Source organism: Aotus nancymaae, unplaced genomic scaffold (assembly GCF_030222135.1).
Source record: "Aotus nancymaae isolate 86718 unplaced genomic scaffold, 86718_ANA_hifiasm-v0.15.2.pri h1tg000067l, whole genome shotgun sequence".
Taxonomy (NCBI): Eukaryota; Metazoa; Chordata; class Mammalia; order Primates; family Aotidae; genus Aotus; species Aotus nancymaae.
In genome coordinates this window covers 33,359,731-33,379,870 of record NW_026988482.1, presented here as the reverse complement: position 1 = coordinate 33,379,870, position 20,140 = coordinate 33,359,731, and the positions used below count along the sequence as shown (strand labels likewise).

The following is a 20,140-nucleotide window of genomic DNA, read 5'->3' as shown; positions in this document are numbered from 1 at the left end:
ACAAAACAGATCCACACACCCATACATACACACACTACTTCCAGTCAGACCTAAATATCTGGATCTTGCTGAGTATGGTATATTTTCACAAACCTGTGTGTCTTTTCTTATGCCAAAGCATGAGAGTGGTTTTTAATCCCCCAATATGTAAAATTATAGCTCTACAGCAGAGGCTAATGAGACCAACTAACTAGCTATAGGAATTTTTGCAGGGAGTAGGTCAGATAGGAAGTGGCCAGTAGCTCATACATGTCCAGGACTGGCGGGCAAATGTGGACTTACTTGTGGCCATCATTGTAATATTTAAGTTAGTTCTGTCTTACAAGTGGGTCACAGCAGAAGGCTTTCTAGTTAAGGGCCATCACTCTCACCTGCCCTGTTAGTCAGAGGATGCTAATTGCAGTCACAAAGAACCCCTCAGTTGTAGTCCAATCAGGAGTTCCTTGGGAAGCCTTTTATGTGGTCATTCAGGGACCTGCATCTAGTGACTTCCCTGGAGCCCTTAAAGTCCTCCATAAGATCTTCTGCATCTTGTCAGGAGGTGAGGGAATAGAGGGCATGGGGGATTCTGCTGGGGGCTTTAGGGACCAGGAAATGGCTGAAACTTCTCACAGTCCATTAGCCAGAATTCAGTCACATGGGTCTGGTGCACTGGCTCACACCTGTAATCTCAGCATGTTGGGAGGCCGAGGTGGGCTAGTCACCTGAGGTCAGGAGTTGGAGACCAGCCTGGCCAACATGGTGAAACACCATCTCTACTAAAAATACAAAAAATTAGCCAGACATGGTGGTTTGTGACTGTAGTCCCAGTTGCTCAGGAGGTTGAGTCACGAGAATCACTTGAACCCAGGAGGCAGAGGTTGCAGTGAGCCGAGAACACACCACTGCACTCCAGCCTGGGTGACAGAGCAAGCCTCTGTCTCAAAAAGAAAACAAAAAAAAGAATTCAGTCATGTGGCCCATGTGACCCATATAACTAACTGCAGGGAATGCTCAGAAACATAATTTAGCTGTGTGTGCAGAAAGGAAGGCAGCAGGATTTGGTGAGCACACCTGCCCTATGCTGAAGGTGACACCGTTTTGCTGTCTTTCTCCCTAAAACCTTCAGGGATTCCTTGTTGCCTACCAAATTTAGAATAGGCTCTTCACATTTTAAGGCTCTTTTCAGTATGACCCTAGCCTCTTCTTCCAGCTAAACCAGCCACTTCCTGGCTCCCAAGCACACCCTGCCCTTCCCTTCTTCCATGCCTTTACTCCAGTGCTTTCTTCTGCCTAGGGCATCATGCATCTCTTATTCTTGAAATTGTATCAGTCATTCATGGTCCATGAAGAGGTCACTTATTCTTCATTCCCAATGGTCTGCCTTACGTTGGTGACCTGTTTACTGGTCTTACCCCGTCTCCAGGCTCCATTTTGTGTCACAGCCTCTGGAAATGCCTCAGAGAGTACTCAGTTAAATATTTGTTCAGTTGAGTTGAATAATTTTGTTTAAATTATTTCCTTAAAAAGAAAATAAGATGCATTTTTTAAAAAAAAAACACTTTGTGGTAGTGGTTCTCAAATGATGGCAAGTATAAAAATTACTTGGGGGAACTTATTAAAGGTATTGTGATACCTCTAAGATTTTAATTCTATACATCTTATATCTCTGATGTTGGGCCCTAGTATCTGTGTTTTTAATAAGTGCTGACGGGGGAGGGAGGATTTGGATCCCATGGCACCTGGACTGGATTTTCAGAAAGATTGCAATGTGATGTTGGTCGTTACATCCGTTAATGGACTGTTATTACCTTCCTTTAACAAAACAGATCAGTTCGTTAACAGAGGAACAGGTAGTGCACGGAACAGTAAAAATCAAGATGTCTGTCATATCGCCTTTGGATCCAAAGTTCTTGGGCCACCTCCACTCTCTGGCAGAAGGAATAACATGAGGATATCCAGCGAGGTAGGAGCAAGGTTTGAAGAGTTTATCTAAGCACAATTGACCTGGTAAGGGAAGACTTTCTTCCCCTTGTAGTGGGAGGGAGGGAGAGACAGACAGACAGACAGACAGACAGACAGACAGACAGACAGACAGACACGACATGACATGCCAAAAGCAGAAGGCATGAATAAATTTGGAACAGAAATTCTGGATTTTAAAAGACTTCAAAAGAGTTTCCTTTGTGTCACGTCAACATAATTAACATTTTCGAGTATTCTTTTCATTAAATATGTTCACAAAATATAAAGGCAAATATAAGTGAGCATGTTTTGCCATCTCCTTCGGAGAAAGAGTTGGATCATAACTAGACACCTTACGATGAACAGATTCTCAAATGTTAGGTTTTTTATTTTTAATTTCCTCTGAATTTCTGACATATGCAGTGATTTTTAATTCAGCTTCTACCTGCTGAAGATGGAGTGTAGCAAATAAGCACATTTTAATTTATGTGTCTAGGACACTTGCATGTCTTCTATTTTATCTCATTATTTTTCTCTTTCCATTACTTATTTTCTGTAATAATTTCCCTTTCCCTCACTTCTTAACCTCATTTTCTCTAGTTTTTTTCTCACTCTTCATTGGTCCAACTATTATTTTGTCTATGTAGCTTCTACAGAAAACAAATGTAGTGGCTATATTTTAAAATGTACAGATTCCTTCCTTATCTTTACAGACAGTGAGATCCATTGGGTCCAAAAATAACCGATCATGCCAGCTGTCCACTGTAGAGAAGTGTGTTAATGGTACAGAAATGTCAGCCTTACTGATATCTCAGTCTGAGGAGCAAGGAAATAAAGAAAACATTCGCCAGATAAAGCAGACTATACCTATTCATGGTAAGAAAGAATCATGCATAAAGATTGATAGGTAGTGAAAATAGTGAGAAATGTTCTTGTTAAGATAAATCAGCAGTTAAATTCAAGTCTAGATCTTATGTCTAGAGAATTGTCATTTAATAATGAAAAGGGTGGTGGATTTTGAAATATGTTTTAAATTCTCATATTAGCTTCTAAAATCATTCTATTTTCTCCACTATTTCAAATTGCTATAATACCCTATGTTTTTATTTTATGATAACTGATGCAGAAATAAAATAGCATTCCATTATCACTATATTTTGGAAATGCCATGTGCCTTTTATGTGTTCTTAACGTAATTTTATATTTTAATTAATCTCTTCCATTTATAAAGTACTCTTTCTTTTCTCTCACTGATACAACAACAAAAATAAAATTTAAAAAACCCTGTACATGAAAAAGGATTTTTGTCTCATTTTATAGATAGAGATTTAAAGGCAAGCAAAGAATGTGAAATTTAAGTTCATTTTATTTGATTTAGAAATTATCACTATCACAGAAAATTTCCCTCTCGAAGTATGAAACTGAGATAAGGAAATTAATAAATAGATATCCAGTCCCATCTGCCTGTCAGTGAGGCCTTGATCAAGTTTTTTAAATGCTGTGAACCTCAGTTTTCTCCTCTGTAAAATGGGAGTGGCATTACTACTGGCACTACTACTAATAATAAATAGCAGGTGCCTCAAAGGGTCATTGTGAGAATTCAAAGGAAAAACCAGTTAAGTGCATAATATTGCACCAAGAAATTCAGCATTCAGGAAATGTTAAATGCTGCTATGATTATTATTATTGCAAAATTAAATCATACTTAAAAACTCTTCTTCAGGTTTGACCTCCGTTCTCCAGGGCTCCTTTGGAAGCTGCTCTCTAAGCTCTTGTTGAATGTATAGTTATCTACACTTCCTGTTTTAAAGGAAGAATTAGTTTTTCTGTGTTGGCTGTCAATTTCATTTTTTTAAATGTTTTTTACTATACCATGTGGTCTTATTGACATTAGTAAAATTACCTTAGCTCTCTATAAGGTTATACTACATGAATAAAGTATGTCAATAATTTTGAAAGCCTGATAGGATCCCAATGTTGGAATAGGAATAAATGCCTATTTTCTATGAAGTTGTATTTTTGATACACTTTGTATCTTCACGTTATGTCAGAATTATACATGAATATTCTCATTATACTGATAATTGTATTTACTGAGTTACTTCAAGCCATATAGCACTTTCTGTTCTGGCTTTTGTTCTTTGATATGAAAATGTAGCAGCCAATCTACATATTATGCATCCGCATCCCCCTCAAGAACCATCAGCAGATAAGAATAATAACAGAAGAAGATTATGGTTAAAAAGCACCAGCAGAGAAAGGACAGAGACACCCAGCGGTATGGCACCATTTCAATCCTATCTTATAGCTGTATATTATTCAGGGCAATGGAATCTGTCTCTGCAGCTTGTAAATTTCAAAGGATTATGAACCAATCCATTTAAAATATAAATGTCTGTTCTACAAGGATTATGGAAATCAAATTTTCTGCAAAAGAATTGCTTTAGAGCTCTAACGGAGATTTGCTGGATTAAATAGACATAGATGTAACCACAGAAATAAAGGAATTCCTACTTTTACTCTCAAAGACTAAATAAGCTTAAATTATCATTTTTGAAAAAATGGCCCAAACGTGATAGAAGTTCCCACTAGTAGACTTTACTAAAATTGAACTTTATTATAATTTTTATGTTTCATTTGTGTCTTTTTAAATTGGGCTCTTTTCAGATTGTTGTTTATACTTGCTGTCTCTCCCTTTGGATTCTTCACCATATGATATACTGTAGGTTAAAATTTAAACTCTTTGCAACCAATAAAGCACTAGACAAACATGTGGCCATTATAGTTACTCCCTTAAATATTGTATTTGAGGCATGAATGTATAGATTAGTATATATCAGTCTATCCTGGATCCCATGCAGGGTTTTATGTACACATCTGTTAGCATAATTTCTCAAAAATATAAGATTCCTGGGTTGGCTGAATTTTAGCCTGCTAGGTTTCATCTTTTCATAAAAGAGTAGATCGAAAATTAATTTTGCAATAATGCCTTAAGATCTTTTTTCTTAACATGCTGCTGAAAAAAAGCTTGGTCAAAAAGAATCTCATTTATTAAGAATTATAATTTAAAGAAAACTCACTTCACTTTATGTGGAACCCAAGGAAAAAAAATATAAGATCCTTTAAAAATTTTATGGGTTTTGGCATTTTTTATCACATATTATAAAACTTAAGTCGAAAATATCCCTGTGCAAGTATCAAAGAATTTTAAGGTGAACCTCTATAAAAATGCAGCTTAAAACAGTCTACTGAAAAAAAAAACTGCATTCAATTCATGTTGTTACCTCTAATTTGCTTTTAATCAAATAGTAAAGTATACCAAAGTAAAGCGTTATTCAAAATTTACTTTTTGTAAATTTCAAAAGAAGTAATAGCATGGAAAATATTTATTTCGATAAAGGCAGCTCTTCAGGAAATAATAAGAATGAAGATAAAGCATCAACTGTCCTCGCTACTGTGTCCCAACAAGGAGCAGAGCTGTTGAACTCCATCACTCTAGGACCCCAGTCTCCTGATCAGTCAGGTTGGCATCTTCATTACACCATATCTGGTAATAATTAATAAAATATAAATATGGCAAATATTTCAAATCAAGTCATTTTGAAAAGTGATGATGCAGCCAATTTGCTAAAACGTGTAAGTTTTTGTAAATCTCCTTATTTAACCTCAATTTTATGTCAAACATTAATGGATGAAAGAATATTTTTTTATTTTCAAGTTTTAATGGTCATCCTTTTCACAACAAAAGTTTAAAACTGACGTTTTCCCATGACACTCTCACCCTCCCCAAAGATGATCAATTGTTGCATTTCTCCAGTCCTCTTTATAATGGAGATGGTTAGAGCTGAGAGCATTAAGCCCAGCAGCATATCTTACCTAGCAGGTGTGTGCTACTTTTACAAAGGCAAATTGTTTTTGAGCAAGGGGAAAAAGAAAATAAATGAAAATTGTTTGTGGTTTGTCAGTCTTATTTATGCAGTGTTGAAACCTTCATTAAAATGTTAGGTGCAATTAGTGTCTCTAGCATAAATCTGACTGTGTAGAAAAACTAATTAGATGTTTAGGTGATCATTCTTGCATTTATCTTGTTTGCTGCAATATTGTGATTACACAGTAATTTACATATTTTTCTAAGAAAACACACCAAATTATTCATTACAATTGATATGGAAATACTTGAGGTAAAACTGCAAATTTCATAAAAAGCATGTGGCAGTGAGATAATTAGAGTTAGTTTGGTGTAAAACACCCTTTTTACTTTGACTTTTTGACAGTTTATAATATGTTGGCAATAGGTCATACAAATTGTTTTAAGTGCATAACGAAGATTCCTAGTATCTTTTCCTCCATTTCCTTCACATGTCCATATACATAATGCAATGTATTGGCTTTTGTAACATTTTTCAGCTCTTGTAAAGCACCTAATTTGCTTACAAAGGACCTGCCATGTACCCAGCTCCATGCAAAAGAGTTTGCTGTCCAAACTAGGGTAGCCCAGTGAATCAGTTTAGTTCACTGGCCCACAGCTACAGTGACCCAGGACCATATGCCCCTGCACCCATCTGTGAAGGTGGGCAGAAGAACTACACTCAGCCTGCCATTGGCCATATGCCTATAGACTCATGTCCCTCAGCACATGAAAGCCTTGTCCCTAGTAGATTTTCTCTAAAAAGTATACATTGATCACCCTTTTTACAGGCAAGTTATGTTATGTAATGGTAGCCATAAGTTACAAAACAGATAAATACAATTGTGTTTTAGTTGTACCATCAAAGTTATTTTTATTAAAGATTTTTGTGGGTTCTTTTGCTTTTGCATCATAGGGTTCCAAATCTTAAATCTCATTTAGGGTTCCAAATCTTAAATCTCTTTTGGTTACGTTTATTGTGATCATAAATATAATACGATTCAAGAATCAGGTGTAAAATTACCATGACTACACTGTGGTTCTTCAAGATTTACCAATGAAATGAGCTGAAAAAAAAAAAAAAAGCAAACTTCAAGAAAAATAGTCTACATTGAGAAAATGCGCAACTTTTTCCTGCTGTCATTCTAAAGAAGAAAGCATGCTTTTAATGACATCATTATCAAGATCTGTCCTTTTCAATTTGTCAGGATCGTAGAGCTATAAACTCTACCTCAATGTAGTATAAAAGATTGAAGTCTTTAAAAGTTTTTATAAAATCTATATTTCCCAGTAGTAGTGTACAGTATTTTAAAGAAAAATATTATATGCTAAACGATTTTTCATATCAAAACATTCTCTCTTATAAACTTAAACATAAAGGCCTTTTTCACCTGGCAGAATCCACTGTTCGGATTAGCAAATATGTCTGTGTATTTACTATTACTTGAAAACCCTACTCGATTTAGTCTGTAAATTGTTCTGTTTGAATCAGTGGAATTGAGAGGAAATGACTGCCAACCTTTTCATGGTTTCCTCTCCTCCATGATTTGTAATCTGAATAAAGACCAGATATTTTGTTTAAAGAAGCTGGTTAAGTAGTCTGTCCTCCTGCAGTTAAAAGGAGATATTAATAACTCAACCCCTTTTAAATTTGGAAGACTTTCCCCCTCTAGAATGTCAAATTAATAAGGCTGTCCTATAAAGAACTTGCTGCAAGACAGGTGATAAGTATTTCAGACTTATAAAATTCCTGGTCACTGTTTCAACTCATATGGAGAGGAAGTGCAAATGAGTTGACCGTAGCTAAAGGCACTGATATATGGGTAGAATATTTAGCAGGTTACAAGATGGTGGATAAATTGCCTTCCTTGGCTTTTGCATTATTTGATAAATCTGTTTCAACAACAAGAAATTTTAGCCTAACTGCCTGCCTGAAATAACACTTTTATGGAGCACTGCTCTAATTTTTGTCATCTTTTCCAACTATCAGATGAGTGGATCTTTCCTGAACATGCTGATCACATTTCATATCTGGCATCTAGCAGACAGTCTTTACTTCTGGATGATGACTCCTGCAATCCATCACACCTGTGTCTGGAAGCCAGCAAGGACAGTGAACATGACCAGCAGGCAGAGGAATCTCAGAGTGTTCCAAAGGACATTTTCACTTTTTCATCAAGACCACGATCAGCACCTCATGGAAAGACTCAGACTATGTCCCCAGAGGAGCTCTCATTTATTTTGGATCTAAAAGAGGATAACAGTGTGACAAGCAGAGACACCCAATCAGAGGATGATTTTTACACTGGTGACAGCAGTGAAAAGGTACACTCCTTGATAAGTGAAGTAGTCTTGAAGCACAGTTGTTCCATTAGCTCCAATAAGCACTAAAACAAGTTGAAATGAAAGAGGGAAAATCAACTGCTATTTATAAGAATGCAACAGATTGCCATGTCAGTCAACAGTTGCATTAGGTTGTTATGGTAACTTTAAACTACTGTCTTTTTTTTTTTAATTAACAGTCAGCCAATTTCATTTTTAATTATAGAAACCAGTTTTTGGTTTCTTTCTGTTTTTTCACTTTAATCTTTGTCTCACAGAATGAAAAATGATACACAGTTTAGAGATATGATAGCAAGACCAGTAAAACATTGAGAACACATTGTTCTGGATCTCTGGGGAAATTGTGTTGCAGTTGCTAAGCTTTCTAAATTGATGGTTTTCTGGCTTCCTTACTCCCCTGCCATCTTTTCACCTTAGACCTATTAGGACTCATTATTTTCCATATGGTCCCTGAATTTGAAGAGTTGTGCCAATTAAAGTTGAGATAATGAGTCATGGATTAGTGCTGGGACTTGCCTTACAGGAGGCTTTCTGTTTGGAATTATTTAGAATACAAATATATCCTGTAAATTAGTAAATTCATAAAAAGTTTTAAAATGTGTCAAATCAAACCGAATATAGTTTAGAAATATTTGTTTAAAACCTGTACATTGATAATTTTTTCCCCATATGAAGTGCATTTATTTGTGGAATTTCTTCAGCTTTATTTATAATGATGGTCATTCATGCTTTCTGGAAAAAAATTATTCTAAAAGCAGAATACAGTCAGCTTTAGGGTTAGTGAAAATGTACAAAGCATTTCTATATAGATGTTATAGAAATAACTAGAAAACCTTTTTATATGTGCCCACAAAATGTTTTTATAACTGTAACTGATTGAGAATCCCTTTTTGGACAGTGAGGCACAGATAAAGTCCATAGTACCAACCCTCAGAGGCCGTTGAGAATATAGTGGGCTTGCTTAAGCAGTAATTATGGGTTTTTCCAACTTTTAATGAGTTTCTTCGGCAAAGTGCATGGAGGATCCTTTTTCACAATATTCTTGCTTCTGAGTGTGATGAAACAATTAGTCGTACCAAACATAAACCTACTCATATCCTTTTATACATAATAGTACATTTGATGCTAGCATTTTAAGTGTTGCTGCTGAACACATTTGTTCCTTTCACCTTTAATAACATAAAACTATAAAAATATGGACATTTGTCTTCAGCACCTAATAGTGTCCTCATCCCACTGATAATCCTTCCATGGTATAAACTGGCTAATTCACTTCATTTTATGAATAGAATAGGCTCATCCCCTTCCCACATGCACAGCACCATCTTTCTTACTACCCCAAAAGCATCAATCTAATAGTGGGCATTTCATGGCAGGTGGGAAATGGTAATTATCTGGAAAACTATGAGGGAAGTATTATGGGTAACTGCCCTTTAAATAACACCCCATGAAGGACTTACCTCTTCCATCTATAGAAAGGCTAAGCCTTTAGAAGAAACAATAGAGAGTTTCGTGGGAAAATGAAGAATAGCAGCTCTGAATATTTTAATTTGATACACTTAATGCTTTCTTTTGTGGTAGCTACTCTGTCTCTAACATACTTCACCGTTTATTATGCAGATGTATATTTATTACCAACTACATAAAATTGAAAACAAATTTATCATGCATTACCCAAGCTTTCACTGGCAGGGCTATCTGGTCACTGTGCCATGCCCATCAAGGTGACCAGTCACATATGGCTAGAGCCTGTGTTGAGACCATCTCATTGCCAACACTAGCACTGGCCAACCTTTAGTCAGAGCCTATTAAGAGTGGCAGCCGGAGATAGGGGAGAAGCTTGCCACATTATCAAGCTTTGGGGTTTGTTTTTACAGAAACTAACAAGATACAAGCTAAGATACTAAAACAGGACCAACAAAAATGCTAGGCTATATTTAAACAAGTTTTAAAATGTGCAATGACCTCTTCGTTAACAAAATTGTATTTTTTCTTCTTTTGTATTTTTGGTAATTTCTTTTCCTGGAGGATAACTTCTTTTATTTATTAATTGTATAAATCAATGGGAAATTAGGCTACATGTTTACAATGTTTATTTACATATAGTCTTTGAAGAAAGATCAGTTTAGTTAATTAAGGCATCCTTACTATTAACTGCATTATTTTAGAATGTTATATCCTTACCTTTATAATTAGACTTCAGGAAAACATAATGTCAAGTTGTAAATAATGGTGGACAAGTGAATAACAATTATATTACTTATTGTGCTTGAAGTTTATAACTTGCAATTAAAAGACTTTATTTGATGTTAGGCCACTGAGTATTTTTAAAGGAAAATTAGATGTATTCAGTAACATATAAACTAGGCAAAATTAAATCATATTATTAGGATAGAAGAAAAGTACACATACAATAGTAAAAGCTAATTAAAATTAGCTTTCAGTGACACATTGTCTTTGTAATTGAAGTTACTAATCATTAATTCACATCTGAGAGCTTAGTGTTGTTGGAGCCTCAAAAGTATGAATTTTTTGCATATACTCTTACCTTACTCTTTGCTTTATTATATATTTTATCCCTAGGCAGCCTATATACTAATATTTCTGGTACTCAATTAATTTTGAAGTTGTTCTTATTTGAAAAATGTACTACAGAAACAATATTTCATAATGAGCTATAAAATCAAGACTACCATGTAAAATGAATTTTTTAGGAAAGCTATTAAAATAGAGTGTCTTTCATATTATTGCAACATCTGAAAGAAACAAAAGCATGCAACTGTTATTGTCTCTATTTTATATTTTACGTTATTGTTCCCATCATGGCTTCTAGTGTATACACTTGGTTTTGCAACTTGAAATCATTATCCTTATATTAATATTTTATTATTCCCCTACTTCAGGTTTTTACCTAGAAATACTACCATATTTCCCCTGAATTCTGGTTATTTATCACATATTGAAGCAGATATTTGCAAGGACAAGTAATTTGTCTTGTATAATAGTCCAAATTGGATTTGGACCCCCAAAATTATTCGTATTTGGACATGAATTATGTGGACTGACTACCTATAATGTTCAGATTAGCCAGAAGGCTTTCGTACCTTCTCTCCATCTAACTCTATGGAAGCCTGCAAAGAATAAATATATGAACAACAGATTAAAAGGACCATTTTAGTCCACCCTCCCAGCTTTCTTGCTCTCATTACTTTCAAGACTTTTTTTTAGCAGTCAGTAGTTAAGCTATTTCATATTATATATTTTTTGATAGCATATATTGCTGGATTATACTATAAAACACTTACCCCTACATACTTAAGTAATGATTTTTTTTTAGATGGAGTCTCACTCTGTTCCAGGCTGGAGTGCAGTGGTGCAATCTCAGCTCACTGCAACCTCTGACTGCCTGGTTGAAACGATTCTCCTGCCTCAGCCTCTCGAGTAGCTGGGATTACAGGCACGCACCACCATGCCCGGCTAATTTTTGTATTTTTAGTAGAGACGAAGTTTCATCATGTTGGCCAGGATGGTCTCGATCTCCTGACCTTGTGATCCCCCCACCTTGGCCTCCCAAAGTGCTGGGATTACAGGCGTGAGCCACCGCACCCAGCCAAGTAATAATTTTTAATTGCTTTCTCACACACACTTACGAACACATAAGGAAAGAATATTTAGTCCACAGTGGTCTTCTTATATTTCTGTGTAGCCTTTAGATACTTTTAAATTTTAGTTTATGTGTTGGAAAAAAATGGAAAGAGTTTATTTTAATATATTGCCTTGCATTTTTATTCCTATGTTTTATGAATTAGAACATAACATACTCTGTAGACCTACCAGTCAAATTAATATTTATTCTGTATGAGTAATCTTTTTAGGTGGTTCACATCTACGTCTTTATTATTATCTATTGAAGCTTTTCTCTAAAAAAGTCACAGATCTCTTGGTTCTTGTGACTTGGCTTTGCATTGTTATAAGAAGATAAAGAAGGTTATAAAATGCTTGTCTATTTGCAATCTAATATTCCACCATTTTTGCTAAATGATAGAAATCTTGCAGATAAGCATTTGGTTGAAGATAGTAGTTTTTACAAGAAATCTTTAAAGTGTTTTCGGTTAAAAGAACATGAAGTCAGATTTGCTGGCAAGATGGCTGAATTGGAACAGCTCTGGTCTGCAGCTCCCAGCGAGATCAACACGGAAGGCAGGTGATTTCTCCATTTCCAACTGAGGTTCTCGGTTCATCTCATGTGGAGTGGTTGGACAGTGGGTGAAGTCCAAAGAAGGCAAGCCAAAGCAGGGCAGGGCATTGCCTCATGCAGGAAGCCCAAGGGGCCAGGGGATTTCCCTCCCCTAGCCACAGGAAGCTATGAGAGACTGTATCGGGAGGAATGGTATACTCCAGCCCAGATACTGTGCTATTCCCATGGTCTTTGCAACTGGCAGACCAGGAGATTCCCTCTGGTGCCTTCACCACCAGGGCCATGAGTTTCAAGCAGAAAACTAGGGAGCTGTTTGGGCAGACACCAAGCTAGCTGCAGGAGTTGTTGTTTTTTTTTCATACCCTAGGGGCACCTGGAATGCCAACAAGACACAACTGTTCACTCCCCTGGAAAGGGGGCTGAAGCCAGAGAGCCAAGTGGTCTGGCTGGGCAAGTCCCACCTCAATGGAGCCCAGCAAGCTAAGATTCATGGGCTTGAAATTCTCACTGCCAGCACAACAGTCTGAGGTCTACCTGGAACACTGAGCTTGGTGGAAGGAGGGGTGTCCACCATTGCTGAGGCTTGAGTAGGTGGTTTTAACCTCACAGTGTAAACAGAGTCAATGGGAAGTTCGAACTAGGTGGATCCCACGTCAGCTCAGCAAAGCTGCTGCAGCCAGACTACCTCTCTAGATTCCTACTCTCTGGACAGGGCATCTCTGAAAAAAAGGCCAGTGCCCCAATCAGGGGCTTATAAATAAAACCCTCATTTCCCTAGGACAGAGCACCTGGGGGAAGGGGCAACTGTGGGCACAGTGTCAGCAGACTTAAACGTCCCTGCCTGACAGCTCTGAAGAGAGCAGCAGATCTCCCAGCACAGCATTCGAGCTCTGATAAGGGACAGACTACCTCCTCAAGTGGGTCTCTGATCCCCGTATATCCTGACTGGGAGATACCTCCCAGTAGAGGCCAACAGACACCTCATACAGGAGATCTCTGACTGGCATCTGGTGGGTGCCCCTCTGGGACAAAGCTTCCAGAGGAAGGAGCAGGCAGCAGTCTTTGCTGTTCTGCAGCCTCCACTAGTGATACTCAGGCAAACAGGGTCTGGAGTGGACCTCCAGCAAACTCCAGCAAGCCTGCAGCAGAGGAGCCTGTTAGAAGGAAAACTAACAAACAGAAAGGAATAGTATCAACATCAACAAAAAGGACTTCCACTCAGAATCCCCATCCAAAGGTCACCAACATCAAAGAACAAAGGTAGATAAATCCACAAAGATGGGGAGAAACCAGTGCAAAAAGGCTGAAAATTCCAAAAACCAGAATGCCTCTTCTCCAGCAAAGGATCACACAACTCCTCACCAGCAAGGAAACAAAACTGGACAGAGAATGATTTTGACGAATTGACAGAGATAAGCTTTAGAAGGTGAGTAATAACAAACTCCTCGAGCTAAAGGAGCATAAACACCTCTATGCAAATAAACTAGAAAATCTAGAAGAAATGGACAAATTTGGACATATACACCCTCCCAAGACTAAACCAGGAAGAAATCAAATCCCTGAATAGACCAATAACAAGTTCTGAAATTGATGCAGTGATTAATAGCCTACCAACCAAAAAAAAAAAAAATCCAGGACCAGATGGATTCACAACCAAATTCTACCAGATGTACAAAGAGGAGCTGGTACTATTCCTTGTGAAAATATTCCAAACAATAGAAAAAGAGAGAATCGTCCCTAACTCATTTTATGAGTCCAGCATCATCCTGATACCAAAACCTGGCAGAGACACAACAAAAAAAGAAAATTTCAAGTCAAAAATCCCTGATGAACATCAATGCAAAAATCCTCAATAAAATACTGGCAAACGGAATCCAGCAGCACATCAAAAAAACATCCAACATGATCAAGTCGGCTTCATCCCTGGGATGCAAGCCTGGTTCAACATATGCAAATCAATCAATGTAATCCATCACATAAACAGAACCAATGACAAAAACCACATGATTATCTCAATAGATGCAGAAAGGCCTTCGACAAAATTCAACAGCCCTCCATGCAAAAAAACTCTCAACAAACTAGGTATTGATGAAACGTATCTCAAAATAGTAAGAGCTGTTTATGACAAACCCACAGCCAATACCATACCGAATGGGCAAAAACTGGAAGTATTCCCTTTGAAAACTGGCACAAGACAAGAATACCCTCTCTCACCACTCCTATTCAACATAGTATTGGAAGTTCTGGCCAGGGCAATCAGGCAAGAAAAAGAAATAAAGGGTATTCAGTTAGGAAAAGAGGAAGTCAAATTGTCTCTGTTTGCAGATGACATGATTGTATATTTAGAAAATTCTATCATCTCAGCCCCAAATCTCCTTAAGGTAATAAGCAATTTCAAGAAAGTCTCAGGATACAAAATCAATGTGCAAAAATCTCAAACATTCCTATACACCAATAACAGATAAACAGAGAGCCAAATCATGAGTGAACTCCCATTCACAATTGAAACAAAGAGAATAAAATATCTAGGAATACAACTTACAAGGGATATGAAGGACCTCTACAAGGAGAACTACAAACCACTGCTCAAAGAGATAAGAGAGGACACAAACAAATGGAGAAACATTCCATGCTCATGGACAGGAAGAATCAATATTGTGAAAATGGCCATACTGCCCAAAGTAATTTATAGATTCAATGCTATCCCCTTCAAGCTACCATTGACTTTCTTCACAAAATTGGAAAAACTACTTTAAATTTCATATGGAACAAAAAGGAGCCTGCATAGCTAAGACAATTCTAAGCAAAAAAAAAAAACCAAAGCTAGAGGGATCATGCTACCTAATTTCAAGCTATACTTCAAGGATACAGTAACAAAGACCACATGGTACTGGTACCAAAACAGATCTATAGACCAATAGAACAGAACAGAGGCCTCAGAGGCAAGTCCACACATCTACAACTATCTAGTCTTTGACAAGCCTGTCAAAAACAATCAATGGGGAAAGGATTCCCTATTTAATAAATGGTGTTGGGAAAACTGGCTAGCCATATGCAGAAAGCAGAAACTGGATCCCTTCCTTACACATTATGCAAAAATTAAAATGGATTAAAGACTTAAATGTAAGATCTAAAATCGTGAAAACCCTAGAACAGAACCTAGGCAATACCATTCAGGACATAAGCATGGGCAAAAATTTCATGACTAAAACACCAAAACCAATGGCAACAAAAGCCAAAAGAGACAAATGGGATCTAATTAAACTAAAGAGCTTCTGCACCAGAAAAAAAAAAAAAAAAAAAAAAAATATTTCATCAGAGTGAACAGGCAACCTACAGAATGAGAGAAAATTTTTGTAATCTGTCCATCTGAAAAAGGGCTAATATCCAGAATCTACAAAGAACTTAAACAAATTTACAAGAAAAAAACAAACCACCACATCAAAAAGTAGGGAAAAGATATGAACAGACACTTCTCAAAAGAAGATATTTGTGTGGCCAGCAAACATGAAAAAAATGCTCATCATCACTGGTCATTAGAGAAATGCAAATCAAAACCACATTGAGATACCATCTCATGCCAATTATAATGGTGATCATTAAAAATCAGGAAACAACAGATTCTGGAGAGGATGTGGAGAAAGAGAAACACTTTTACACTGTTGGTGGCAGTGTAAATTCGTTCAATTTTTGTGGAAGACAGTGTGGCAATTACTCAAGGATCTAGAACTAGAAGTCCCATTTGATCCAGCAATCCCATTACTGGGTATATACCCAAAGGATTATAAATCATTCTACTATAAAGACACATGCACATGCATATTTATTGTGGTACTGTTCACCATAGCAAAGACTTGGAACCAATCCAAATGCCCATCAGTGGTAGACTGAATAAAGAAAATGTGGCACATATTTACCATGGCATACTATGCAGGCATAAAAACGTATGAGTTCATATCATTTGCAGGGACATGGATGAAGCTGGAAACCATAATTCTCAGCAAACTAACACAAGAACAGAAAACCTAACACCACATGTTCTCACTCATAAGTGGGAGTTGAACAATGAGAACACATGGACACAGGGAAGGGAACATCACACACCAGAGCCTGTCAGGGTTTGGGGGCTAGGGGAGAGATAGCATTAGGAGAAATACCTAATATAGATGGCGGGTTGATGGGTGCAGCAAACCACCATGGCACATGTATACCTATGTAACAAACCTGCATGTTCTGTACATGTACCCCAGAACTTAAAGTATATTAGCATATGTATATATACACATAAATGTATATAAAATGAAGTCTAACTATAGCAAAATAGAATTTTCCTTGAGAAATCAGAAGAGCCTTTTCATTTTCCCCAAGTATTCATATGATGATTTTGCTCTTCCCACACAGTCACTGTAACTTATGCTGTGATTTTTCTCTAAAGTATCATTTGCTACAGATAAAGATGTCATGAAAATAATTTGGCCAAACCTTTTTAGTATCAGGCATGCTTCAGGTTAGTTACTTGTTTAAAACTGTGGTATCTTTCTTTATTTGTTTACAAATTCATAAAATGTACTATAAGACAAAACTATCACTTATCTTTGTCACCCAGAGGAAATTATATCACTTTCATCATTTGCTACAAAATTCAAGTAGAAGCACAAGTACTTCTTGGGGATGGTTTTTATGAAAACATTTAAGATACATTTGAATTTCCAGTCTTGTTATCATCAAGGAAGAAATTATTTTTTCATTCTGTTAGGACTATCTTTAGCAGAATTTGTGCAAATAACTGTGCTCTTTAGTTGACAACAGAAGTATACCTATACTAGCTCTGTTGTTTGCTAGTGCTGTTGTTCAACTAAAAGGTGCTGTCAATCCACACATTTAGTTACTAACGTGATGGACAAAAGTAAGAACTCCTGCTGACTCAATCTCAATTACAAATTCAAAACTACTATCAAAAGTGTATTTTGAATATTGCAGATGTGTTTTGTTACAGAACTTTTAAGACTGTTATATAAGATTATTTTCGTGGTGGATTGAATTAAAAACTCCATTGAAATATAAATAAATATGATCATCCACTTTTACAAAGGCTAAAATAGACCTCTATTCTGATTCACTCAACATTAAACTTGTGGTACAAAGAGGCTGGGTCCCATCTGCTCCAAGTACGTGGCCCTCAAGAGTCATTAAAATTATCTTTTTAAAATTACAACTCAGCAAGAGCAATCCATTTTGTGTAGCCAGAAATTATTGTCCAAATGCCCATCTGCATGTCCTTTTAAGAAATGTAGTTCGGCAGAGGAAGTGCTGGCTCCTTGGGGAAATCATTCTCATCTTTGGCGTACATATGCTGTGCTACAGTTAATCAGGCAAACTCTATTGATGTTCCTGGCACTGGGGCGTGATTGAATATTTAACAAACAAATGTTTCTGAGTCCAGAAGACAAACGGTTCAAGAGATTTGGGACCTTAAAAATATATATTAAGTTAAATCAAAAGCATTTTGTATTTGTTCTTGTGAGAAACAGATGAACAGATGATTGGAAAGTGAAAATGGCATGACAACTTCTTTGCTACTCTGACAAATTATATTCAATTGCTGTACAGGTTTTCAGTAGCTATATGATAAACTAAAAGGAAACAAGTGGTTATTTTTCAACCAGATCATGGTACACTAACTTCTCATGCATGTAACAAATTTATATGTTACATAGAAAAAAGTTCATCCCAGAAGGTGTTGAGCCCAAATGAATTACACATGTGAAATCAATGAATATCATCTCTACCTTATTAAAGAGGCAGAAGCATGCCTTTTCTTCTGCCTATAACAATGCAAAGACAGGAATAGGGTTTTGCCAGTGCACTCACTCCTAATAAATACTTTTAAATTCTCTATTTATTTCTTCTCTAAATGAGAAGCTGACCCAATGGAAATCAAAACACTGCTCAGATTTAGTCCCTATATCATCTTGCCTTTCTCATTCATCCCAATTTCTCTTTCAGAATCTGAAACCAGAATTAGTAATTCTAGGGCAACCAAGGCAAACAAGCCTTTGTACCCTGTCCAGATTCTCCAGTTATTTGTTCTTTCCATATATTTAAAATAGCATGGAAATGTATTACTGTGGAAATGCAGTGCAACCAGGAGAATGCTCACCAGGGTACACAGCTAAATCCATCTGCTTCTCGGCTGATCTCCAAACCAGAGTATATCTTAGGAAAAATGTAAGATGAATGTCCATGTACATACTCATGAATATTTCTATGTATATAATCACTGCTCATGCCAAGCAAAGAGAAATGCTTTACACCTGAGTAAACTGCTAGAAGGAAGAAAAGGCTGTACTCTGACCCACCGCAGGTGGAAAAGTACACTTCTTACAGAATACATTGATTTTTAAGGTGTTTTCTGAATAATGTGGCAAACATCTAGTTTTCCATGCAGCCCTCTAAATTCCCGAAATAGTACATCTGAAATTTCTAAAATGACATTTACTATCTCCTACCTTATGATGTTATTACTTTTTAGGTACCATTTCTCTGCTAGACTTTATACCTCTTGAAGGAGTAGCCCTGTCCTTCTTACCTGTGTATCTTGTATAGTGTCTAGAAAATGCATCACACAGAGTAGGAGCTTAACAAATATTTATTGAATTAATATATACTGAAAACACTTCCAATTTTATAAACATTATATACAAAATATCGTGTTTTCATTTTTAATGATGGAAATGAGTAAGTAGAGGATCTTTTGATCACAGAAATCCCACTGCCAACTGTATATGACAATTACAGGAAATTAAACTGTAATTTTTTTTAATTAGAGAAGAGTTAGCCTTGTCTCACTGCCAGACCAAATTAAAAAAAAACATCTATGCTACTTCCACAAATACCATCTTAGAACTAGGACTTGGGGAATGTTTACCATAGTTTTTGTTTACCTTCTTCTCCAGACAAGACTGAACTTTTATTCTTTATGTCTATGGAAAAAAAAATTGCAAGAGTCACCACTCTATTACCTAGTGATTTAGATCACTGGGCATTTTTTCAGGTAGCTCTGACAGTCTTTCAAGTTTTCTGCCTGAAGGCAGAGTTCTTCAACCATGTGAACATCCTAGGGTGCCCAGACTGGTGGGGAAGGACAGGCTCACTCTGTAAGTGGCCTATAGCAGACAGGGTTGACAAGTGTCTGCAGCTGAGGCCATGCAGGGACAGTTACAAGTGCAGAAATATTCTCACCAGTCTTATTTTTTCACTTGGGCCACAAAGTAAAGGCCCAAGATTGGCAGCCAATCACCATCTTTTCTTATACCCTCTCTGGAACTCTGAAAGATAAGTTTCTCCATCAGTTACAAATGTATGTGCATGTGCGTGTGTGTATGTGTGTCTGTGTGTGTGAAGATGAAGCTAGTGTAGACTCTGTGTGTGTGTGTGTGTGTGTATGTGTGTGAAGATGAAGCTAGTGTAGACAAAGAAAATGTATGCCCAGGATGAGTACCAAGAAGAAATGTTTATAAAAGATCCTTAACAACGCGGTTCTCATCCTTAGTGTACTGTAGGTAAACCATTTCTTAGGAGGTTTTTTTTTAGTATTATTGATTAATTTTCTTCTTTAGATATTTCAGTATTACATTTTTAACAGGAAAATACCTACTTTATTTTGAAGGTTTTTTTTTCTATAGTCGTTCTTTTTTTTCTTTATTTCAATAGGTTTTGGGGGAACAGGTAGTATTTGATTACATGAA

At 36.7% G+C, this 20,140-nt stretch overlaps 1 protein-coding gene across 8 annotated transcripts in view; it reads left to right on the top strand.

Annotated features, from left to right (window-relative positions):
- Positions 1 to 20,140, top strand: part of CFAP20DC (CFAP20 domain containing) — a 350,823-nt gene that overhangs the window by 186,020 nt on the left and 144,663 nt on the right. For 6 of the 8 annotated variants that reach the window (XM_012462831.3, XM_012462830.3, XM_012462829.3 and 3 more), the window contains 5 exons: positions 1,809 to 1,945; positions 2,658 to 2,820; positions 4,103 to 4,222; positions 5,345 to 5,467; positions 7,842 to 8,176. In XM_012462831.3, the coding sequence (XP_012318254.1) occupies positions 1,809 to 1,945; positions 2,658 to 2,820; positions 4,103 to 4,222; positions 5,345 to 5,467; positions 7,842 to 8,176 (878 nt within the window). The remainder of the gene's footprint in view (positions 1 to 1,808; positions 1,946 to 2,657; positions 2,821 to 4,102; positions 4,223 to 5,344; positions 5,468 to 7,841; positions 8,177 to 20,140) is intronic. The other 2 variants (XM_012462832.3, XM_012462834.3) reach the window with 2 other exon arrangements.